Source organism: Homalodisca vitripennis, chromosome 7 (genome assembly GCF_021130785.1).
Source record: "Homalodisca vitripennis isolate AUS2020 chromosome 7, UT_GWSS_2.1, whole genome shotgun sequence".
In the NCBI taxonomy this organism is placed as follows: Eukaryota; Metazoa; Arthropoda; class Insecta; order Hemiptera; family Cicadellidae; genus Homalodisca; species Homalodisca vitripennis.
The window spans coordinates 66,956,930-66,983,253 of record NC_060213.1 but is presented as its reverse complement, the minus strand read 5'-3'; the positions used below and the strand labels follow the sequence as shown (position 1 = coordinate 66,983,253).

Here is a 26,324-nt window from a genome sequence, read left to right as displayed (position 1 = left end):
CCTTGATATGCACAGAACCTTGATCATGCAAAGAAACTATGTAGGAACTAGTTTGTTAGTGACTTCACAACAGAGCTGATCTACTCGTATATAGGTATGTACTTCATATTAAACAATCGTCCTCTTTATATGTACAATATATTGTAATTTTTTCGTATATTACTTTTAATATAACTCAATAAAATTACATTGGCAGGTCATTTTATGCTTCAATTACAGACAACTAAATACACTGTACTGTACAACTATGTCATAACTAAAAAGTAGCCTAATAATTTCTTGACTGAGCTATCCATTATTTTTATGCAGGCAGATAAAGCATTAACGTAGTTAAATTTTATTTTTTTGTAAAGTATCAAGCAGTATTACACTTTTCCACCATATTGTATTTTGGACGTTTCTAAAATTTGAATGATACAGGACTAAGGCTATTAATAATCATAATAACATGGCAAATTCTGTAATATGGTTGACAACGTAATTTCGTGGTTGTATGTTGGTTGTTATGTCGTTATACCATACAAAATAGTAACTTTTATCGCACCACCTAAACATTTAAATCACATTCAAGCAAGTATGGGAATGAATGTAATGTTCCTTTTCACATTTACATTTTCATATCTCTTGAGAGCATTGGTAATTCCATTACATTGGAACTAAATATAACTTAATGAATTACTTCCATCATCGTACAATTGCACTACGAACTCAATTATAAAATTAGGAAATAATACTGACGGTGCACCTGTGTTATTACTTGTATAACCAATGTGAATTCATTAATATTATTAGCAAATAAAATGTTGAAATACAATAACGAAATGAGCTCTGCAGCATTATGTTGCCACTAAATTATATTAGACACATAATAATTATATTAAATCATTGTGAAAAATACTAAAATAACACATAAATGTTTTATATAATAAACAAAATAATTTTTGTAAGCAATTAGTACAGTAGGTTAGTAATTAAATGTGCAATGAAAACATAAAAAACAATTAACTAGCAACGTTATCTTAGGGGCTAAATTAATATTGAGTTTAAAATACTATTGCAACATCATGAATAACCCAAAATGTATTGTAGAGGTTTTATTACTTTACAGTTGATCTCGCTTAAATTTAGGACGAACTCGATGAACTAGATTTTTTGGAATTCCAAAAGTAATTTGTGTGAATTTATAGTTTTGCTAAAGAGATCTTTAGTGGTTTTATTACCACTTATCATATAAAAATGCCTTAGTACTTATGTAAAAAAGCCTTACTTCTTATATACTATCTCCTTTGCATTTATCCAAGATGACACGTAAATACTTCGTAGTTTTGTGCAAGTCTTACCTTCTCTATTTGGTACTTACATAATTTTCCTCACAAATTATCCCACTTTGTAGCCAAAAATATATTGGCAAAGTGAAGTGTACGCATCAGGAAAATTTCAAAAATATATTATATTGTGGAATTCTATTATATTTAGGGAAATTTCCCTCTGTAATCTGATATTACGTATTATTATAATTACTAACAACACGCATAGTTATTGTTTAGTAACACATTTTTCTAACACTAATGTAGGAAAAACTATACTAAAAAGGTATACTAATGTTTGAGTGGACCGATGAAAAGAAGTTGTAAAATGTCTTTTTTACTGCATAAAACTAAAAAGCTCCTCACGCGTAGATTGTTTCAGGGTTCACTTTAAATTGTTAATATCACAAAAACAGTTTATTCTTTGATAACTCTTTCCGTCTGCTTTTTCGTAAATAATTTTCTGTCCCGGTGTCAAGCATATTTGTAGCCTCTATATTTAAACTAGACAAGAGAAACTTGTAATCACGATAGATGTACTGGTTGACGTAACCTGGATTAATATCCCATGTGATGATATTCTTGTGCCCCTAGGTTCTACTTGAAAATAAAAACATTTTTAATCACATCGGTTTGAAACTGATTCACCAGGTGGCACCATCTCGCCTAACAAATGGTTGAATTCTGTGTTGCACCACCACCTGATTCTCTTCTACTGACACTTCAAGTCTCACTATGACATCCTTAACTATCCTAATGATATACCCCTTTTTTCAGGCATCAAGTATATTTTAATGTTAGTTCTTCGTGAATATTATTATACGGTCTTAAATGACCGTTTAAGCCCATAAACACGATTCTAAAAAATTTACTTTATGTTTTACTTACACTTACCCTACAGGGAAGTGCAATGATGATGACTTCATGATTATGACGTCACAGCGGTGTCATGGCGATGGCTACAGCATTGGACAAAATATAGGGATGTTCTTAAATATGCGATTTCTTCTGTGAAACTATACAAAGAGACGGGGTATTTGATTCTATATTTGAAAAAGGGCATACGGATCTTTGCCGGATACATCAAAGGGGTAACATCTGCCCAGGGTGCGAAGGTTGGAGAAAGGTTTTAGTTAAGAGCTAAGACGAGAAATGCAGAAGTTCAGGGAGGATTATTCCTTCTTCAATTCAGTCACCATTGCTCAAACCATTTTGGGAAATGAGGAAAACTGAAAAAAACTGAGAGGGTTTATGGTAAAGTGCACTGAAAACTTTATTAAAGTGAAAAAATAAAAGTATTTTATATTGCGATCGTTTCTCAGAAATATTTCTGTTTTACAGGTGTCAAACACCACTTTTATGACCAATATCATCATAATATTATCATAAATTTTACATGGACAATCATAGTGTACCCGGGATGAATATAGGACTATTCTTATTTCAAAAACCCTCCGGCATATGCTCCACTGGTATCTAAATCAGGTAATAATCCAATCATGGTCTTTAAAATGGTCAAATATTAATTAAAAAAGCCATTTCAATCTAATCGAATATTCGTATAAACACAGTAATACTGTAATATGACAGAACGACTACATTTTTGATTAATATAATCACTATTTTAACGATAATGTTCATATAAACTATGAATTTTGACGTGGAGTAATGTCTAAATACACATTTCTGTTATTGCTATAGTTGGCTGTGGTGGCTATCTTGCTTCAACTATAAAATTCCCTGACTAATTTCCGAAAAACAGGACTTCTGCACTACACCTAAAAACCTATTATAAATTATTACTTCCTAAGGATTATCTCCCCCCCCCTTATACTGGGAGTAAGTGTTTACATCATACTGGTTTTCTCAGTTGCAAGTATGATTCTATATTTTCTTCATAGTGTCAACAAGGCAAACACAACTATAGCACTGGAAGTGTATTAGGCCGGAAGCATACCACAGGAGCTGAAAATAGTGTATTTTGTTTCTAGCAAAGTACATTTTTTAGACCAACGTTATATTTTATTGATCGACTGATGGACATTTCTAGCGGCAGTCACAAAGCTAGTTTTCCATTAGAACTTTTCCACTTAACAATGTTTCATTGACAAGGTACGTAAAGACTTCATACCAACTACTTTACTTTTAAATTCATTCATGACTGTTTTAATATTATGCGTCGATATTGGCAAGAAATCTAAGTATTTTACAGATTAAGTTCTTACTCTCATTTGTAAAGTAATTTCTCACAGTTTATTGAATTGTACATTCATTTCAAATTTCCACTATATGATCATTAATATCTTCTATGTTTAAATTATGTACAATTTTTCATTTTTATTACCACCGAGAACATTTCATTGTCTTAAGCAAGCCCATAACTTACTAGGATTTTTGTAAATTAGACCTAATTGGACTATGTAGATTTGGCTTATGCCACTCTACCCTAATAGCAATATATATAAAATGATGATTTGTTATCAGAAAATAATGTAATGTGGTTGTAAGACCTCGCAGTTATTAAACCAACTGTACTAGTGCCAAAATAGCCATTAAAATTTAATGTAAAATTAATCGATTTAAAAAAGAGCCTAATTTCCACGCTGATATTAATATTTGTATGAATTTACATCAGTGCCGAAAGAAACCTATTGTATGATGAAATTGAAATTTATGTTCACACGAAATCTAATTTAATATACGAGTATTATAGAACTACAACAGTGTCAATTTGATTTAAGATGTGTTCAAATAAGTTTAATATTTTATTATATTTTAACACAAGTTTTTAATGAATGATTATTAATTTTATTAGATGGTGTTATTATTACTCACTGTATTATGAACTAGTACGTCCATTTTGGTCTCTTTTGTTGTGGTATTGTTGATGTTCCTGAATTTGCGCTGCTGGCTGCATATTCATAATTTCTTCATTAAATGCATATCCATTCATTACTTGTAAATCGTATTAGTATTCAACGTTATCTTTGATTCAGTACCAGTGATCAAACTATGTAGAGATGGCACAATACTTGTTATAAATATATATATATATATATATATATATATATATATATATATATATATATATTTCACCACTACCACTGTTGCTTACTATATTACAGAAAACTGCAATTTAATTATATATTTTTACAATCAGGGATGAATAGCATATATTGTTTAACACAATATAAACAAGCCAAGATATATTTGGAGGCAGACACTCACGGTACAGCGCGACTACATTGAACCACGTTGTGGTGGTGAGCGACCTTCTATTGCCTCAGTCTTCTGTCAGGGTGGTGGGGGTTTAGTATATATTGTTTCAGTAAGACCTATTTTACGGTGTACTTAGTAATTAAATATATTTTGTTCATACTCCTAGCAGCTCCGACACCAGTACAGTCTCGGCAATGTCAGTTCTCCTGGTTCTACTGTACGCTGTCTGTCTACTCCTGTTGACAATGTACTTGCGGTTCAGATGGCAGTACAGACATGTTCTCGCCATCGCTACCAAACTACCGTGTCCTCCTACCCTGCCCATCATCGGCAACGCACTCCTATTCTTTGGTGACATCAATGGCAAGTTTATTAAATGTTATATATCGTACGGGAACTATAATTAATCTATTATTATTTGGGTTTGTGGTGAGAAACGGAAATTTCTGAGGGTCTAGACCAGATGTAGGATGCTCTAACATCAGATTCATTTAGTGGTTTGGTGGTAAAAGATATATTTATTGCGATGAACTGAAGACTTTCAGATAGCATCTGCTGCGTAAAATAAAACATTATAGTTTGTGATGTACCTGAAGACTACTCCTGGGATCTGGGTAAAGTAGAACCGGATGAAACGTTAAAAGATAATTCAAGAAGCGGCCAGAAAATATCCAGGTGCAAACCATACTTTCATCTTAGGAAAAGTAAAGACTTTTGAACATATAGTGTCATTCATAAGAAATAAAATTTTAAAATATTAAAGCTATGTCATTATAGATAAAAAGAGCAAAAAATCCAAAAAGCCAAATTATGTCTAATCACTTGGCAAAAACGCAAAATAAAAGAAAATATAAAATACAGTATTAACCTAGACAAAAAATTTAATGATCTATGATCAGAAATTTTAAATTGCAGTGTACGCACCTTCAGAACGTGTTGTTTATTCATCATAGTGTAAATGGATAAATTATGTATAAAGCGTATCAAAAGCAATATGCATTTGGAAACTTTTAACATTTTCTTTTAATCGTGTCGTATATGCAACTCCGTCCAATACTTAGAACCTTATCTCAATTATTTAACAACTATGGTTGTAATAGAGTTGTCGTCTAGAAAAACTGTTCTATGTCGATTGATAATTGGAATGTATTATTATTGGATTACTCTTTTTCAAAGAAGCAGATCTTTTGCAGGAGAATGCCAGCAACCTACAGTTCATCTCCTCCACCAAGACAATAGAACAGCTTTGTTCCATTACAGATATAAAAAATACAAGGGTTTTGGTCAACGGTAAAAAAAAAACATCCTATTAGAGTTATTTATGTATTCTTAATTTTTGATGTTGAAGAATTACTGTATATGATACAAAGGCTATCTGCTTTCAGATGTGACTAAAAATCTACTAAAAATAAGTTCGGATTCCGACGGCATATTCTGCTTTTGGATAGGCCCAATTCCTATTTTCGTAGTAGTAGACCCATCGGATATCCAAGTAAGTATAACCTAATCATAATGATTAAGTTTTAGGTGTGATAATTTATTGATATGTAGTCACTGTTCACTATTTCGATACGGCAACTAATACTTAGAAGAAAAACAGATGTATTACAATCTACATGTACTAAAGACGTAGAGTTTTACTATGTTCCACCCTATTGATATTTTGAGAAGACAACTCAAAACACTGTTTACTATTATATTTTTGCACAGGAGTTAAATATTTGGTTAAAGTCATACGGAAAAAAATAATTTTTTGCATTACATTTAAAATTTAACATACACAACGTTATAAAATTAATTGTAAGAATATCCTTAATTATATGTAGTTAGAAATCGATCCCTTATTGAGTAAAATCAAATGCTCTAAAAACCATGCTTATAAAATGATCACGTGAAACCAAATTCTGCCCATCTTTGTGTGGGTTTTCCCTATTATATATAGACACACGTTTAAATAATACGACTATTAACTAAATCACTTGTTTTCAGGTTATTTTGAACAGCTCCAGTATGTTGGAGAAAGATAATCTTTACTCCCTGTTCAGAGTGTTTTTGGGCAATAATCTTATTTCGTCTCCAGGTAAGCATATTTTTTTAGCAACAAAGTCTTACTTATATATATATAATCTAATTATCTGTCTTATTTGAACACTGCAAAATAATTTAACATCTTTAAGTACCATACTCATGATATGAACTCAGTCACTATTTGCAGTTGTAAAGCAAAGCTACCGAGCTACTATTTACAACATATTTACTTCTATACCAGAGAAGTAATGGTCAGTAGACCTGTTTTCTAAGAAATCTTACTGTTTAAAATGAAGTATGTGCTTCTATTCTTCAAACGCCGTATTGAGATTAATTTTATGTTTGAAATAGTAGTTCAGATATCTTTAAAAGGAAGAATAAACAGTAAAATGTATTGCTATTTATGCTACTAAAATTACATTTAAAATACATTTGTGCTACAGTTCACATCTGGAAAAAGTACCGAAAGCTGATGAACCCCGTGCTGCATCCTTCTAATGTGGAGAACTTCTTTCCGGTCTTCAACGAAGTCGGTAGGAAGTTAACAGAACAGTTATCGGTCAGCTCCCCACCTTCAGATCGCACTGATGAGATTTTTGAAATGGCTGTGACTGCTAGCACAAGTAAGTATGTTAATTTTTGCAATGGAGATTGTATATAAAATTAAATTATATTAAAAAATAATTCAAACCAGCGTTTTTTAAAATACATTGCATTTGAAGAAATTATATTATTTTTGAATACTTATTGTTTTTATTATGCAAAATTGAAAGCCTAAGGGTCATAAAAGCAGTGTAAAATTAATTAATCCTTTGATTTCGGTTTACGTATAGTTAAATTATATTATTTCCGGTTGTAGATAATCATTGACCATTATAAAGGTATGAACTTGTATATGCTGTAATATGAATAAGTGTTTAACAGAAAAAATATTAGCTACAAAATCGTCAACAATGTTTATCCATGATTTTCTACACTTAATCCAGGCTCTGTTCAATGTCAAAAACCTGTCTAGAGTAAAAACAGGAGCTTGTAAGTTTCGAGTAACGTTTATATTATCGGTCTATAAAATTAATAATAATTTACTATCGAATTTGCTTACTTTGCACTTCATATAATTGATTTATCACAACTCATCGGCACCGTAGATTACGAGATGTAAAAAGTTTCAAAGAAAACAATGAATTTCACCAAAAGAATCTTATCTCTTACTAAAAAACACCAACTCATGTCCGTCTATAAGATTATACTAATTAAAGAAACCTCCAACAACAAACTTCGTACATAAACCTTGACACTAAGGTTTAAGAGCAAAATATAGGGCCAAAAGCGGCTTGCCTTTAACCCTTCCTACTTCTGACAATCGCCTTCCTGTCCCATTGTTTCAGATAACATGATGCGGTGCCAAAGAAAGAGCCGACATCGTTTTTAGTGTTAGTATTCCACTTTAAACTGTGCCGGTGTGATGTCTGATCGTGTTTCACGTGCTTATGACTTTTGCATGGGACTTGCCTGGAGTAGAGTCCAAGCAGTTTTTGGGAATGTTTGAACCCTTTTCTTTCCCTTCTTTTTCTTTTTATGTTCTTTATTTTTATATGGACTATTACCTCCTCCACCAGACAAAGATACAGATTAGAATCCTCGAAACGGTGTGTCACATCTGTTGTAGCCAAGGATGGCAAATGACCGAAATCAAGTTATCCTGATTCCTCTTCAATTCAAGAGCCGACGCACTTTTGAGTAAAACCCAGGCACGATAGTGAAATGTGTTGGGCCATACTCCTATACATTTCTATTAATATCTGGAGTGCTCCAAGGCTCAAATTTGTTTCCGTTTTTATTCAACTTTTTTGTAAATTACATATATAATATAATTCTTACTAAATGTCTCGTGTTCGCTGATGAAGTTAAGATATTCCTCGAAGTAATACTTGACACTGTGAAGCCTTGCAGGATACCTTGTGTTCTATTGCAGCCTGAATTAATTTGAATGCAATGGAATACCATTTTAGAAGATGTACGATTCTGAATTATGTAAGACTCAACACGCCCATTGACTCATACAAGTACATGTAGGAAAAAATTTATAAATTTAAAGACCTTGGAGTACTAATGTCTTTAAGACCTTGGAATCATATTGCTTATGTGTGCAGCAGTGCCAATACACAAATGTGATTGTTATGCAAAGTGATTAAAAACTTCCATCTTCTATCAATCCTGGTCAAACTTTGCAAAATCATAGTCCTACCGATTCTGGAGTACTGTTAAGTGATATAGTGTTATAATATATCAACGATATTCATGTTGTTATTCTTGAATTCTTCAATATTAGACCTTTGTTGTATTTGGGTTGGGTCTTTAGTTATGTTTTACCTTGAAAGGCCTGTAAATGTTTCAGTGCCTCGCAATGACTACCACTGTTATCAACGAGCAAAAGGATAGCGAGAGTGAAATAGAGATATTAAATATATATATATATATATATATATATATATATATATATATATATATATATATATATATAGGAAAAGAGCTGAACCATTGAGTTGCATTCTAGTTAATTTCATTGTTTATGCATTGTTTCAGAATCATTACTTTCAAGAAACCTCAAGGTTGATAATTTAATGGATGGCAAATTTGCAATTCATAAGTAAGTTGGCTTTATAGTTTTTACTTTGTAACATGCAGTTTTAAAAGGAAACATTGTTTGTTTCAATTATTCTTAAACACTTCAAACTGTAACTAAACTTACACGCATTTCCTTCTGTTCTTAGTATTGGCAAGCTACTCATCTTACGACTATTCAAGTTTTGGTTACATATTGACTGGCTGTTTAAATTGCTCTATGGGAAGGAGCTGAAGGAATCTTTCAAAATTAGAGACAAATGTATGGACGTTATCAGTCAGGTATGTTGACTAAAGATGAAGAATTAATTATAGGATACGGGGAAGAAAGACTTTCCACAATACCACATCTGCGCCAAAGAAATTTACTTACATAAGAAAAATCTTAATTTTGGCAATCTCTAAGTAAAAGTAGTGCTTAAATAAACCATGCATCATATTTCTCCATGGAATCTTTTAAAGTAATTTCTTCTCATACTTACACTAACTACATCATGCATCGCATGTAAATACAGTACTATTATTTTTTGTCGTAAGTAAGTAATGATATCTACACACATTAACATTGTTGACACTAATTTTAAACGTGTGTGTTAAATATTTAAGCTTACAGTTACATATTGACTGGCTGTTTAAATTGCTCTATGGGAAGGAGCTGAAAGATTCTATAAAAATTCGGGACCAATGTATGGACGTTATCAGTCAGGTATGATGATTACAGGTGCTTACAAATTAATTATAGGATACGGGGAAGAAAGCTTTCCACAATGGTCCCCAGAAATTCACTTAAATAAAAAATATGAATTTTAACAATCGCTAAGTATCAGTAGTGCTTAAGCAAACCATGCATGATATATCTTAATGAAATCCTTTTAAATAGTTTTTTCTCATACTTAAATTAAATATATCATACATTGCGTATAAATACAGTAGAATTATTCAGTGTTAAGTGTCAGTTATGGCATGTATATAATTTATATTTTGACACTAACATTAAACGTACGTGTTATATATTTAAGCTTGTACCTTTCATCATTTTGAAACATTCTTTTTTCGCTTCATTACACATTTTTTTGGTCTCAAAAGGCAATCCATAGCCAAAAGTACGTTAATTAATACGCCTATACGTATATTGATTTGCATAATTATTTACAATGTTATATACAAGTATGTACATATATACGTCAAAATATGAACAAAAATTAACGTCAAGGAAACCAATACAATGCATTACCTACACTACAAGAGTTGACATAATCTTCACATAGAACATTCTCACGTTTATTACGCACTGCTTCATGGGGCTAACAATATATTACAAAGGTCGACAACATTTTAGAATTATCTCCCTTGACACACAATTTGTTTTCAAAACACCAGAGAATTTATTTAGTAAAGCCTCTAATATGAAGAACCTTTTTAAGACCTAAATTATTCTGTAACTAATTTCCAAATTCAGATGCTAATAAAAGGTTTATAGGCTGCCATTCTTGAGAAGAAAAGCACTGTGCTACACGCAACATTCTAAATCCATCTAAAACTTTTACAAATAGCGCAACTTATAAAATATATCCAATTGAAATTACGTTAACTGTAAACCAAACAATGTAATTTATCAGTTGTCATTCAAATGTTGTCCCTAGGACTATATTGGTATAAGGACAAATCCCTTACACATTAGGAATTAATAACAAACGGTCTTCATCCAACAGAAACGACAACAAATTGGTTTCACAACATGTATTGGCTCATACGAAATATTTAATAACTGTTATTAATTAGGAGGGATTTGTAAAGTACCAGAAGATTCTACCAAAGTCGAATTCGAAAGTTTAGAACAAGCGCATCAATTACTCTCTAAGTCAAAATTCCATTTTGGTTTAAAAAAGAAATGATATTTTTTTAAATAGTCAAAGTAATTTTAAACAAAAATTTATAGTCAAAGTTCTTTCAAGAATTTTCAATAAAAAAGCCAACAGAATTGTATATATATTTTTTAGTTTGAAGGTGTTATAACGCACTTGATGTCATTTATAATGTCAATGTTAATATAAGGCCACTTTCCTAAATTTCTTTCAAACATACGATTTCAATTCTAAACATACGAAGGAGTTTGTAATTACAATACTAACTTAAAATAAGATTAGATCATTTCAGCTGACACTAAACATTAATTGTATGTTTACATTTATCCTTGGTTTGTATACACTATTTTTACATCCTTTTTGAGAACGACATTATGTTAGAATTATTTAAGGATTTTACGTAGTGATCTTTTATTCTTATGTATGTGTGTGTGTGTGTGTGTGTGTGTGTGTGTGTGTGTGTGTGTGTGTGTGTGTGTGTGTGTGTGTGTGTGTGTGTGTGTGTGTAGATGGGGAGGGTGTGTGTGTGTGTTGTGAGTGATGTTTGTTTATAGCATTATAAATCATAAATGATTCTTAAAGGAATGGAAAGATGGAGCAACTATTAAAAAGGAAGTGATTCCAGGCGCAAATCAGGACATCGAACGTAAGTACATATTTTCCTGTTATACATATTTTCTAACAAACTAAAAAATGTATTACTATTTTGTTCCTTTTGTTGATGACACCGTCCTGGTTTCTGCTTATTGCATGTAAGGAGAGACATACCGTCGCCCAACTTTGGATCTAGTTAGCACAATTCTCTAACTGTCAATAACACAAAGATGATAGGGTAAATATTATTGTCCTTTTTTATACAAAATTCTAAATGGTCCAGGTCCAATACTCTTCATATTTCATTCCTGCAGCGATCCTCGGCCAACTGCCTTCAACTGCGGCGTAGATGATCAATATATAAGTACATTGGTGTAATAACAGATAAAAGATTACCTTGGTTTCACACGTTCAATACATCACCACTTTTTTTAATCCTTATGCTCTATGCTTTCATGCAGTTTTCTCAGATATTGTCCGTGGATCACTTTAAGGGGAGTGATGCACTTTTTGAGCTATAAAAAACAAATTTTTTTTTTTGCACAAAAAGAATCTCCGTTTTATGCTGATTAAGTAGATATATACTTTTATTTGTATGTCTTAATGTTATCTTTAAGAAAAAATACGTTTTTTAAATGCTTGCATCTGTTAAGGTATCACTTGATGCACAAAACGAGCACACTGCTCAGTTAGGTTTTTAATTTTTATACTTTTATATAGTCTTAGGTTACTCTATGGTAAATTCCAAGTTACTATGACTGACCTTTTTGTTTTTTTAGCAGACAGTAGTGTTGTTTATACATTAGCAGCTGTTGTTAGGTTATGTTATGATTGTTGTTTTCTTTCCAATTTTCATAAAGTGATACAGATTTGTGTAAATAGTTTGCTGTTTTTACTTACTGTTGTGTTTTTTGTTTGAACTTTGGTGATCTTACAACTTACAATGCCTAGAATTAGGAAGTTTAATACAGCCAATAAATTCAAAGGGAACAGATACTCTTCAATTGGTGAGTCTGCTAAGCCTAGGCATAATTCTTCCACAACTACAAATGAGAGTAGGCCTATGCCTAAGAAATCATCTAGTTCGAAGAAACTGAGCAGTAATCAGCTTCCTAAAGATCTAAATTTTGTAAATAGTGATGTAAATATAATTTTCAACTTAGACTTACTATCTAACCTTGTAAATAGTTTTACCAAATGTAAACATTGTAACAAAGAAGGAACTGTTTCGATAAATCTTGACAGTACATTTTCTAATGGGTTAGCTCATAAAATCTTGATTCAATGTTCCAATTGTGATGAAAGAAAAGCAGGCATGAACTCAGATATTATAAGAAACTGCTATGAAATAAATATAAGATATGCCTATGCTTTGAGATCTATCGGTAAAGGCCAATCAGCAGCAAGAATGTTTTCCGCTGTGATAAACTTAGCTCCCCCTAATGTAAGGTTTTATAAATATAATATAAAGCTCTTGTCAGCTGCCACGGAAGTATGTGAAGGTTCATTGAGAAATGCAGCAATACAAGCTATTGAGGAAAACGATGGTAGCAAGGATATCGCAGCAGCCTTCGATGGGTCTTGGCAAAAACGCGGCCATACCTCTCTAAACGGCGTTTTAAGTGTTACTTCTTTTGATACTGGAAAAATTCTAGATTTTGAGTGTTTCTCAAAGTTTTGCACAGCTTGTACACACAAGAGTATAAAAAGCAACCCTGAAAAAAAAAGCATCACATAGCCCTAAATGTAACTGCAACTATGTAGGATCCAGTAGGGGCATGGAGGTTGAAGGTGCTAAAATTATGTGTGCAAGGTCTGAGACAAAGTTAGGAGTTAGGTATACTAAATACCTTGGAGATGGGGACTCCAAGGGTTTCATGGCTGCATTTGAAAGTGAACCTTATGCCCTGAGGTAAAAATGTCCAAACTTGAATGTGTAGGCCATGTACAAAAGCGGTTAGGTTGTAGGCTACGGAAGCTACGCATAAAAATGAAAGGAAATAAGCTTAGCGATGGAAAGGCCCTTGGTGGTAAGGGAAGATTAACTGATGGACATATAGATAAGCTTCAGAGGTACTATGGATTAGCTATTAGGAATAATTTAGGTAGTACAGCAGACATGAAAAAAGCTATATGGGCCACCTACTTCCACCGCTTATCTACCGATGAAAACCCACAGCATACCCTACGTCACTTGAGTGTAACAGTACCACATCGTGACGTGGGAAGGTGTTTCTTCTGACCTGTAGCCCAAGGAAACACTACGACATTATATGTTAAGGTTTTCATGTTCTCATCATTAAGCAAAAGTGTTATAAGATATACAGTCATATATTACAGAACAGTCAGTTTGTTAAAAGAAAGATATCAATGCAATTTTACAGAGTATGTGATAGGAGAATTGTACGTCCAAGCGATTTTCACCCAATCTGGGTAAAGTATGACATAAATGGTAGCTTAAGTATGACATAAATGGTAAGCATATCAGGCAGTTCATGTAGATCTTTTAGAAAGACCTTAAATGGTACACAAGTATTCCTTACGCCTACTCTGACATTTCTATAGATGAGTGTATTGGAACCAAAATTAAGTTGTAGGATATAAAACAAGGTACCAACCATGTGGTGCGTAACGTGCTTTTCTAAAGTTCTGCGCAAAATTTAAACCTTGCTGCTCTTAAAACAGATTTTAAATTTTTCCAGCTCTCCAAGTGATTGGCTCCGCGATCTCTTAACTAATAATACGATCGTTCAACAAAACAGTGAATTTAATCAAACTGTAGTTGGTGCTTAAAATGACAGAGGAGCATGGCCAAAAAAAGCTACTACCAATTTTCACAGTAAGCCCTAATATGTGTTGGGTTGAGTCAATAATGACTAAATTTTACATGGATAAATTGTTAACTAACAGATTTCTTTGAGCACTTTCAAAATAAAGGAGATGAACATTCAGGATCAAAATTACGCAGCAAAGCTCAGGCAGTAAAACTCGTCAATTACTTACCAGTAAACATAAAATCGTAAATGAAGTAGTCACGTTGTTTCAGCACGAAAAAGTTGTGCAGTATGCGTGGACACGACCTTTGCGCCTGCATTGTGAGTAAATGGTACACGCTTTTCGACGATATATAGCCGCATTGTATACAATTGTAAATTTATTATATAAAGGTTGAGTATTGCGAAATATATTTCAAAACAGCTTGTTAACATATCAAAGGTGCATAAGTTTTAACTAAAAAATTTAGTAAATAAAACTACAGTGACTTTATTAAACAAATTCTAATCATAATGTGTATGGATGTTTTATAAATTAACGGATTAACAATGGATTGGAGCTCCTAGAGGCTGGAATTAGCCATAATGCTGAAATCGTCTCGAAACTAGATGATGAATAATGAAGAAATCTTAGAAACTGGAACTTCCCAGATTCTAGACGCAACCATGTAACCATGTGTGAAATCCTGTACAGTGAGAAGCATTAAAATCTAATTCAAAATTACTTAGCTTGCTCTACGATATAGTACACAACGTAGAATAAAGGTTTCTAAATGGCGAATGGCAACATTAGGTGGGCAATTTAGTATTAGAGTCCGTTGCACGTAAAGAGTATATTCATATAATATGATTATTTGCTCTAAAGAAGTTGTCTCTTTTTTTCTAAAAAATAACTAATATACAAACATTTATGCACTTTAATTAACAAGAAATAACATATTTTTTACCAAATGTAGCGTTCTAAAAAAATAATGTAATCTGGATAGGTTAATACGTTTAATTATAAAGACTTGTTCACACAATCACAATATAATAATACTTAGTAACTTATATGTAGATTTTATAGTAACATACTTCGCTTCTTATCGTCAATTATTAAATGATATAAATTTATATGTTAAGTCTAGGTATTTGAGTTGAGTTTACGTAGCAGCTTTTTTTTATAAAGTATAATCTTAGTCAAATGGGAGGAAGGAACTTTTATGAATAATTTACTTATATAATAGTTTTTTACTACTGCCATGAATGCTTATTTAAATTGGCCACATAGCTTTCAAAGCAAATTAATATTATTGTTTAATGGAATCATGATCTACCTATTTGTTCAAAGAAAGTTTGATAGTAATAAAATTTGATATATTTTCAATAATAAAAAAAGAAATAATTAAATTTTAGATCAAAAAAATTAATTTTCTAATATTTAGATTTAAAATGTAGATTTAATCATATCTGATGTTTGATTTTTAGGCTTGTCAGGCGTAAACTTGGTGGATGTAATGTTTGAAAATCTGCCAATAATATCAGATGACCATGATTGGATGGATGAATTTATAACTATGATAGTAACTGTAAGTATAAGCATTAAAATTTGTAGTCCAGTAAAGTAATGTTACTGATTTGTAACTTACTGATAAATGCGTATATTTTTTCAGAATTACAAGCTTTATTTAACGATATAACTAGCTATGATATTACTATGCAAATTATTCTTGCGAAATGATTACATTCTGGATTCTTGAAAACCCTTCTTGACTAAGTACGAGCACATAGAATACATTAGTCATTTTTTTAATGATCTGGAAATATATCTTCTGTTTTAGGCATCTGACACAATTGTTTCTGCTTTGTCTTTTCTACTTCTCACAATAGGACACCATCCTGAAGTACAGGTAATGCAAGGTGTTTATGTACATTATTATCAGCTTCACACATCTGCATTTATATATATATATATATATATATTTCACAGATTTATTGTTATTGTTCACAGTTTTGTTGAAGCACACCATATTGAAGCTACAAGAATTGTTTTAAATTAGAAGTTATTGGACCTATTAATATTCCATTTATTTTACATAGATATAGAACATTTATTTTACTTAAATTAGATACTTATTGTACTGATATTTTATTCTATTTCTCCTAGAGAATGATATTTTACTGTAGTTGTGTTTTCTTGATTTAGTTCGTCTGATCGCGTAGTAGTATATTTCTAGTTCAGCAGATGCCTTACGAGTCAATTTACCGAGACTGGCTATAAAAGCTTAAACAACTGTCTGCAGTTTTCTTCGTTGCGAATTGATCGTTGACGACCACACTTCGGGCCATTAAAAACGCTTCCGGTGTTTTCAAATTTCATAATTTACCTCCGCATATACTGCCGTGTGGGTATCGCGACAGCTGGATATTTACCACTAAATTCTTCGTTATTATAGCAGTATTTACGGTATATTATCCTTCCACCACAACTGAAGGATATAAACTCGTTGTTGGGTTTTGAACATTTTACAAACACACAAAACCAAATAACAAATGCAAAGAGCGTCATTTTACACTACCCACTGGAACACACAACAATGAACTACTCTGTGTTCCTGCCACAGTAACATTGAAACCAATCTATCTAAACAAAATATCCCAATTTATAGGGAAACTGATATATTCGCCACCTTGTATATATATATATATATATATATATATATATATACATACATATATATATATATATATATATATATATATATATAAAACATAAATTAACCACGAGGTTACTATATTAGATTACCCTGTAGTCCTCATGTTTAGAACGTGGTATTAAAGAAGATCCGAGAAGTAATTAGGGCAGTGCACCATAATAAAGCAGCCTTAATATATCAAAGTAAATTCTAGCTCTCATGTTTAGGAAAGGATGTTCATGGAGATCGAGGAAGTAATGGGAGACCTGGACCGTGACGTTACCGCTGCCGACGTTAACGCCATAAAGTACCTGGACCAGGTCATTCTAGAAAGCATTAGGCTACATGGTAACGTTGTTTTAATCATGAGAAGAGCCACAAATGATACTAAGATACGTAAGTCGATAATCTGTTCGTCAAAATAAGTAAGTACTTTCTTATTTGTTAGTGGCCTGGCAACCGAGTAAAGGCCTGTGGTTATAATTTTGTCTCATTAAATCGTTAAGTGCTTTATTATTATAAATCCATAACTATTTAAGAGTATATTAATCTCATTTATTAGAAAAGGCTCAACAATTATCAATTTGCTTTTCTAAAAATTGAATTTTAGTATTTTGACGTGTTATTCACAGTTCTGTGATTCTTTAAAGGTTAGCCAAACAACGGGTAGTATGAAGAGAACACAAGCTAAATTCTGTTTCTCTTGATAATATCAACCGCATACCTCGCATCTAATGTGCATAGTCAGTAGTACCAGCGACATGGAAAGTTCCACAGTTGGTGTGGATATTCACTGGAAGTTCCACACCAACTGTGCCGTCAGCGGTGAACTGATAAGGCTACTGAAATAACCGATTAAAATAATCTGGTAGTGCCTTCATTAACTGCACAGCAATCTAAATACTCCCCTGTCTAATGCTTCTTGACGTCTTTTGTCTTTATAGTGGGTTATTTCCTCCACAGCTATTGAAGGATGGTGTAAAACCCGAAATTGTTTGTTTAACGGAGCATTTTTAATTCTAGGAAAACTGATCGTTTTTTGTAACTTGTTATAGTTTATGAAGTTGCTATTGTAGAATTTTAAAAAAGCGCCATGGGTCACCTATGTTAATGAAGACCACCTGGAAATATAACTTCTTATACCGGTTTGAATTCTTTCAGCGCAGGAATTTCAATGTTTCAAGTTTCGGTTGTTTTGATCAATAAGATTAGGCTTACAGTTTTGGGAAGAAAACAGGATTTCTCAGGACATTTGCTATTGTTCAGTGATACAAAAAAGTGACACTACGTTTCAGAATCTGTAACTGACCTCTTCTTCATTTATGTAACTAACATACTTACTACATAATTATTGGTTAAAATAACAAAATTATTTAACTGTTTTGTGCTTGAGAGGACCCCGGATCGTTTTTTTATTCACAGCAATAAATTTGGCTTCAGGCCAGGCCTAAGTAACAATGCCACAACAACTTCGGTTACCAAAAAATATATTCGTTTGAGTCAAGGCAGTATGCTTCAGGCAGGGTTATTTTGTGATCTTAGTTGAGCATTCGATGTTGTAGACCATCACATTTACTTAAGCAAACTTTATCTAAAATGTTTTAATTTGTTTCTGTTGGGTGAGTTTAATGTCCTCTACTAAAATCCTCCTCATGCTAAAAGACATCTACGATAAGTCGTTAAGGTTAGGATATAAAATTGTAATGGCTACTTTTAGTGATATGATTACGTTGTAACGTAGACACAAAATTTAATTGTTATAGTTGTTCCAATTATTGATTGATATAATATTAATATTAATCTATTAACACTATGCTAAAAATTAAAAACAGATTGTTAGGTTTAAAAAAGTATTTTGTGTGGTTTCTATTTATTACCCATAGAAAATTTTCTATGCCTTTAGATTTACTAATATACGTAAAAGTAAAGAGCTTTCCGAAGTACTATCACACCACCATAGGCCACCAATAAATGATTAGGTAACGCATGCTCATAAAACTAACATACAATATATATAGTATAATCATTGACCTTCTTAGTTATGCAATAACCCTGTATAAGCCCAACTGTTACTATATAAATACTGTTTTATTGTAGACAGCTGTACACTGCCAGCTGGTAGTCGGGTGTTGATCATGCTCCACGCTTTGGGTTGGAACAAAGAACGGTTCCCAAATCCTGAACAGTTTCAGCCTGAACGGTTCTCTCCAGAACAGAAACAACTGCGACATAACTACTCTTTTATTCCATTCAGCGCTGGCCCCCGCAACTGTATAGGTGAGCAGCATCGTATAACACAATGACAACATGAAAAAGTGTTAATACACATTACAGACATTCTTGTGTGGAATATACTAGCACTCCTAATTCTGGTAATAGTTACATGTAATTTCTAAATTTAAATAATGAACAATTGCAAATAACAACTTGGTTGATATTGCATACTTTCAGTTTAAAATTTGAAATCTACGTATGCTATTTTAACATTTGCTAATTTAGGGTTGACTAGGAATAACATTGACCAATGGACAGTGTTATTATGTGATGACCAGGCCGCTCTTAACTTGAACAGATTTTACTTGAAGGCAGACATAGATTTCCAGTCTTTATCCGTTCCAGCTAGATGCAATTCAGTACATCTCAGTTGGCTCCTGGACGTACTGACATTTAGGGGCAACGGACTCGCTGACTATTTGGTGAGAAACGACTCAAAAAATCACATTATTGAGCCTGAACTGGCTTGTAGTATAAGCAAGTCATCTGCTTACCAAACCATTTGAAAATAGTTCAACGATAAGCACTGTCATCGGTGCAGAGTTTCTGGTGGTCATCATTTGGCATGAAACTCAATATAGCCATTACAATAACATTCCTAAATGCCTAGTGAAGTTAAACAAAGGCCCTTTCCACGTGTTATTTCTACTGTTATTAGACGATCGTTTCGGGAAACAATTTCACAACTTAGGATTGCACACTAATCAAGATTTTAGCTTTAGACTACAATAAACAGGAGGTGGCGGCCACCAATGCATTATTTTGTACATGAGAGGCTTGTCGTTAAGAAAACCTATTTTTAATCTAACCCACAGACAATTTTGATGAATTGCACGTTAGCATTGGGCAGAATGTTATGGACCTCCTTGAATGTACAGGGGTAGGCAGGCCTACTAGTAGAATTTTGAGTGTGCCATATATACTCGTGCGTTGAGAACTTAGAGTCTTTTATAACTTTTTAAACTAATCTATAATCTAATATTATCTAAGATCCTGAATACACAGAAATCTATGAAAATACCGACCACTTTCCACCAATGATCCACTATAATGACTCATGAAATTCAGAAAATGATCTTTGGAGTGTTTTACATCTACATAGACGTTAATGTCCTGAATGTGTTTACAGGGAAGGCATACGCGATGGTGATCCTGAAGACAGCCCTGGTTCATATCCTGAGACGCCTGCGAGTGAAATCGCACACTAAAATGTCGGACATAGAGTACGAGCTGAGGGTTGTAATGTGCAGCAAGACTCCGCTTCTGGTCACCTTCCAACCGCGATAGTGACCGTTTTATTTTAGTCTCCTGTAGATTATTCGAGTTTAATAGGTTTATTTATTACTACCCTTAGCAGGAAACCTCATGGATATTATTTTGTGCGTAAAACCTAAATATTAAATGTAGTGATTAGTGTTCGCTGTTAGGTATTTTTAAAATTCTTTTAACTGCAAAAGTAATTTTCAAACTTGAAGGCCATACATTAATAAGTAAATAAATTTATGATGTAATATGATGAAGCCCTACAAGTTTGTTAAACATAAGTAGACTTATTAGGTACATATTAATTCAGAATCAATACCTGAGAGATTTAAAACGTTAATACGTTTTTGAATAGGTTTATTTTAGGTTTTGCTGTATGAATAAATAAAGTAATAAATAAATAAATATATATATATATATATATATATATATATATATATATATATATACCTATGTCTCAAAAACCTAATTTGGTCAAAAAGTGTGAACGTTCCTCTGTTTAAACTTCTATATAAGATATTTTAAGTGTCATTTTTTATTGTAATTTACTTTCTGTCTGAGATTTGTCGAGTGCTATAGACATAGTTTAAAATTTTCCCCGTTGAAGAAAATATCTAACCTACGCACGATTGAAAAGGTTCCAAAACAGTCAGATACGACAGATTAAACTCACTCAGCTCTAATTTATTTACGATTTCACAGATGAGTGTATGTTATTGCACTGTCCAAAAAAATAAACACATATCTGGGTTTCAGTATCAAACTTATATTTAAATTCGTTTATACGAGGTCTGGTGCTTTATGTAATATTGATTTTTACCCCTATAAAGGAAATATGTGCATAGGTAAGCTTAATAAGACTACTTTAATCCAAATACATTTACTTCCGTCCCTGGTATTCTGCTTCTGATATGAAAGGAAAAGAGTGCCATCCTTTACTTTTCCTGTAACTTCAGTAAAACTGTTACAGAAGACAACCAATTTCCATAACCTAATGTGCAAAATCATTAATAACTTTTTATCAAGGTGGGTTTCAGAACACCGTTTAAATATTATTTTCAATGCATTATATGGTTTATTATCACTAGCAAATTTATAATTAAAACTAGATAGTTACTTTGTCTTTGCAATCTGCATAACAAAACTGGTCAATTACGGTATAAACCTAATAATATTGTGAATGTGAAAGCATAATAATTAATAAATGAATAAAAATGCCTTTATTACACGAGCGTATTTCCATTTTACAAATTGTTTTTCAAATTAACTCAGGTCAATAAATACATAAATATACAAACACACAATAAATTAATACTTAAATATCACAACACAACATAAAGCATTACACAAACAATCCTATGGCTAACTACCCATGGCTAAAATGTTCCTTAAGTTTAAGTGTGAAATTGAATCGTGAATTGTAAAAACCCCATAAGCAACGAAAAGTAAACTTTCGGTAAACTACATAAAACCATTTAAATAGTTTATTAAGTTTTTAATACTATTGAATTTTTGTATGTGTTTAGTACATGTAAAAAGACATATTTATAACATATTGTTTTTAATTTAACACTAAAAGCATCTCTGTAATTATATAATTAACTATGTTGCACTTATGGGGTTTTTCCAACAAATCACTATTTAACATATTGTTTATGCTGAATGAGTTAAATAACATTTTACTGTAATTTAAGTTGAAAACAATTTATTTACTAATTACTATGTTACATAAGATACTTGATATAGTCTTAAATCATATTTATTTTTACAGAATATTTTTTCAGGTTTTCATTCTGCATCATTATCATCTTTTTCTTCATTATTCTGGTCTGTAGTTGGCCATGTATAAATTTCTTCATACCACCATTTCTTTTCATCGGGAATATACTGGAAGATATTTTTTAGATCGTTCATCTTCTTTATATTTTTGGGCACTCGGTCACTGCAGACTGCTATGGATGGGATAATAATATCTTGAGAAATACTTCTAACGGGTAGAGGTATGGTGAAAACTTCATTAGGAATAACTCCCCCAATAAATTCATTACACAGTACCTTCCCTTTCTGTTCTTTTGTGTGCAGAAAGTGGTTGAACTTGGAGATCTTAAAATGAACGTTGTCATGTTTCGGCACATTGCGTCCATAAGAGCGGTCAGACATACATGATTGCTTGTAGTAAGCTTGCCACCAATTTTTTAAATCGAGTAAATTTTCTTTTTCAACCAAGTTTACTGTAAACAATGGGGAAGAGTTTACAATGATTTCGGTTCGTTCTCTTATTATGTATATTCTATCAACTCTTTTCATTGCTCTTTTTATTGTTCCGAATGCTCGGTCGCAAGGCAAAAAAGAATAGCCCCGCAAAGGATAAACTGTTCAATTTTTTCAAACATACCCATTTCAACCAGAGCATTAAAATACTTGACCAAAGTATGGTTCTTATTCTGACCTCCACAATTGTCAGAGAAAAATACAGAATTTTAGTATTTCCTCTTAATTCATTTTGAATGTAGTCATGAATGAAGGAAATCACTTCATTTGGCCCTTTATGTGCCTTCGTGATAAACATATAGTTTAGAGCTACTGTCTTTTAAGTTGGTCACACAAAAAACATTTACTGTTAACTGTCTAAGATAAAATACATCCTGAAATGGTATGTCAGGCAGCTGAACACACATCATGTAGTCAAAACAAAGTCCAGCAACTGTGTTACTTGCAATCTGGTCCAATAGTGGCCTTCGGCACAAGGTTTCCTTTCTTTGTTATGTACTCTTCACCTTTCAACCTTTTATGTTTAATAACATTTCTTTGCCTCGTTTTCTTTTCAACACTTCATTAGTGTTCATTTCACTATCTATCGAATCAATCATATTGCTTATTCTTCATAGAAAACAGCTAGAGGTTAGGTTAACAACACATCAACAACAATGTTACTTCAAAAACATAAAAGCAATACATTAAAACAGCTGATTTTACAGTACCACGAACTGCTTTGTTGTAAAAACAACATTAAGTAGTGTTACTTGTGTGGTTTTTCCAACAAACACATAATTCAAGGCCATTTTTCAATGTGTTGTGGGTATATCAGATATGTTGCTTTTACACTAAAACTTGCATCTGCATTCATTCTATCCAAATATGTAAAAAAACCATTTTAACCAAAATGTCAGTTATGGGGTTTTTACAATTCACGATTCAATTAGGAATAGACCTAATTTGTTTGAGGTTAATAGGGAGACCGTTGAACACGGTCGGACCGAAATAGTAAAAACCTTTTCGCCCAACGGGAAGTGGAGCAATATACGTTGCTGTGTGCTGCGCTCAGACACATCCTCCCGACGAAGGAGTCTCTCGCTGAGATACTCGGATTCCCCGGTTGTTAGTGCCTTTTGGACCATGCAGCAGGTCATCATTCTGCACACGTCCTGCATTGCGATGATATTAGAATCTTTTCGAGAAGGGGACACGTCATCAAATTTACTGAGGCTGAAGATAAATCTTATGGAAGAATTTTGCATTCTTTGAGTTCTGCTAGCGTCCTCCTTTGTAATACTATTTCGGTATGCAGGATAGCAGTAGATAAATACATATACAGTAAGTCGATTGACTGCATGATCTGCATCTTGGCACACTCTGGCAGTAGTGCTCGGTATCTGTGCAGCCCTTTCAAACGACCTACAGCCCGCTGAACACTACATGTTACGTGCTTAGAGAAGGTGAGATTGCTGTCAAGCAAGAGTTTTAACGCAATTTTTCACTGCCAACCTCCCGCCGCCGAGCTCAACACTCAAACCACGTTCACTGAGGGACTGCATCAGAGCTTCTGGATCTGTGTGAAGCACGTTACATTTGCCTATGGTTAACTTTAGGCCATTTTTCTGAGACAAGTCAGAGATATTCAGCAGATCAGAATTTATTTGTAGGATAGCTGTGTTTGATGCTTCATTATCATAGGACAAATGTAACTGGCAGTCGTCTACATAAAGGTGAGCTGTGCAGTGTCTTACACACCTCGGCAGATCAAACGTGTACAGTTCAAACAGTATTGGACCCAAGCAACTACCTTGAGGCACGCCTCGCAGTATGAAAAGGGGACTGGAAAACTCATTTCCCAATTTTGTAACCTGCAGTCGTTCTTGGAGATAAGATTTCAACCAATTTCGAACATCTTGATCAAACTCATAAGAATTCAATTTTGCAATCAATAATTCGTGGTTTATAGAGTCGAAGGCTTGTGAATAATCCAAAAGAACAAAAGAACTATATTTTCCTCTATCTTTAGCTCTAAATGAATCCTCAAACAAATTCATAAAAGCTGTACAGGTGCTGTGATTTTGGCGAAAACCAGACTGAAGGTTTGGCATAATATTCTCTGATATTATGAACTGATTCATCTGTTTGATAACAATTTTTCAATTATTTTAGACATTGCAGGCAAAACAAAAATTGGTCTTACATTCTGCACAGTAGATGGGGGTGTGATGACCTTAGGTAAAGAGTGTAAAATACTCATCTTCCAATTTGTATGGAAGCTTTGAGTGTCCAAACTCAAATTTACTAAATGGGTCATGCTTTTTAGGGCATATAAGCTAGCTGTTTTTCTGATTTGATGCTATTCATAGTAAGCATAACCTCGTCTTCGGACACCCTACTAAACCTAAATGTGTCATAATTTTCTTGCAAAGAGTTTGATTTGTAAAACCTCAACAATTCATCATCAACCATTCCGTTGTTCCCCATATCAGCAAAATATTTATTAGCTTCTTCAATTTCAATGTTAGATGGAATGTTTGATGATTTCTCCTTTCTTAATAACATTGCCTCTTTTAAGGCAATTCCAAAACTCTTTGGTAGAGGTATTTTCAAAAATATTCTGTGCAAAGAAATTTTTTTCGCCTTCCTTATCAAACCCTTTAGTCTGTTTCTTAAATGTGAATAGTTTTTCCAGTCTGTACGGTCACAACTTGCACTGTAAATCTTCTTTAACATGTTTTTTTAATGGTTAGTTGCTTTATTTGGTCAGTTCTCCACGGAGCTCTTTGCTTTATCACCCGTTTTCATACTAATGTTGCCAGTTCATCATATACAGACTTGATATGGCTTGTGATGAATTTCTCCACCTCATCCACATCGTTAATTCAATAAGCCTTATCCCAGTTAATTTCTCACATACGAGTAACTGCTAAATCAGGGTCAAACCTAGAAAAATTCCTGTAAGTAATGAATTTTTGAGTATTCATCTTAGACCATCTGGTTTGTTTGTTTTTTTTTCACTGAACTACTCAACCAATTGTTCTGATATTTTACGTGAACATTTTTATGGCTCCTGGGATGAGTATAAGCCTGTTTTTATTTCGAAAATACCTCCGGGATACACCCGCCGCCCTTTAAATTAGAAAAAATCCCACCTTTGTCTCTAAAATTGTGTAATACGAAATAAATGAGCCTGTCAAATGTAACCAACTATTCTCTGTAAGCTTTGTTTATTATTTTAAATTTCTTTAAATGTATAGTGAGTGAGAACGTATAAGGAATAACCACTCTTTTCAACCATTAGGTAAGTACTTATGTACCTTACAAAATGTCCTAGAACATAAGATGGTCAGAATTAGACTCCGAAGACTCAGTTTGTAGCCATCGGCAAGAATTATGTTAGATGAAAGTTTGCTGGACTGTGGTTTTAAACCAATGTAACAATTC

At 32.8% G+C, this 26,324-nt stretch overlaps 1 protein-coding gene across 1 annotated transcript; it reads left to right on the top strand.

Annotated features, from left to right (window-relative positions):
* On the top strand, window positions 1-21,035 carry LOC124365957 (cytochrome P450 4c21-like). Its single transcript, XM_046822107.1, has 13 exons — window positions 1-94; window positions 4,693-4,889; window positions 5,912-6,018; window positions 6,516-6,606; window positions 6,998-7,177; window positions 9,141-9,204; window positions 9,329-9,461; window positions 11,627-11,690; window positions 15,880-15,980; window positions 16,233-16,301; window positions 17,315-17,483; window positions 19,185-19,364; window positions 20,491-21,035. Exons 2-13 carry the CDS (start codon window positions 4,721-4,723, stop codon window positions 20,646-20,648), a joined length of 1,485 nt encoding a protein of 494 aa, XP_046678063.1. The 5' UTR covers window positions 1-94; window positions 4,693-4,720; the 3' UTR covers window positions 20,649-21,035.
* Window positions 21,036-26,324: the final 5,289 nt, after the last annotated feature.

What these genes read in the sequence shown, in the direction of transcription:
- LOC124365957 (XM_046822107.1), top strand. Translation starts at nt 4,721, where the DNA reads ATGTCAGTTCTCCTGGTTCTACTGTACGCTGTCTGTCTACTCCTGTTG. An exon ending in TAATCTTATTTCGTCTCCAG is followed by an intron (nt 6,607 to 6,997) that starts GTAAGCATATTT and finishes TTTGTGCTACAG; the next exon opens with TTCACATCTGGAAAAAGTAC. An exon ending in GGCAAATTTGCAATTCATAA is followed by an intron (nt 9,205 to 9,328) that starts GTAAGTTGGCTT and finishes TTCTGTTCTTAG; the next exon opens with TATTGGCAAGCTACTCATCT.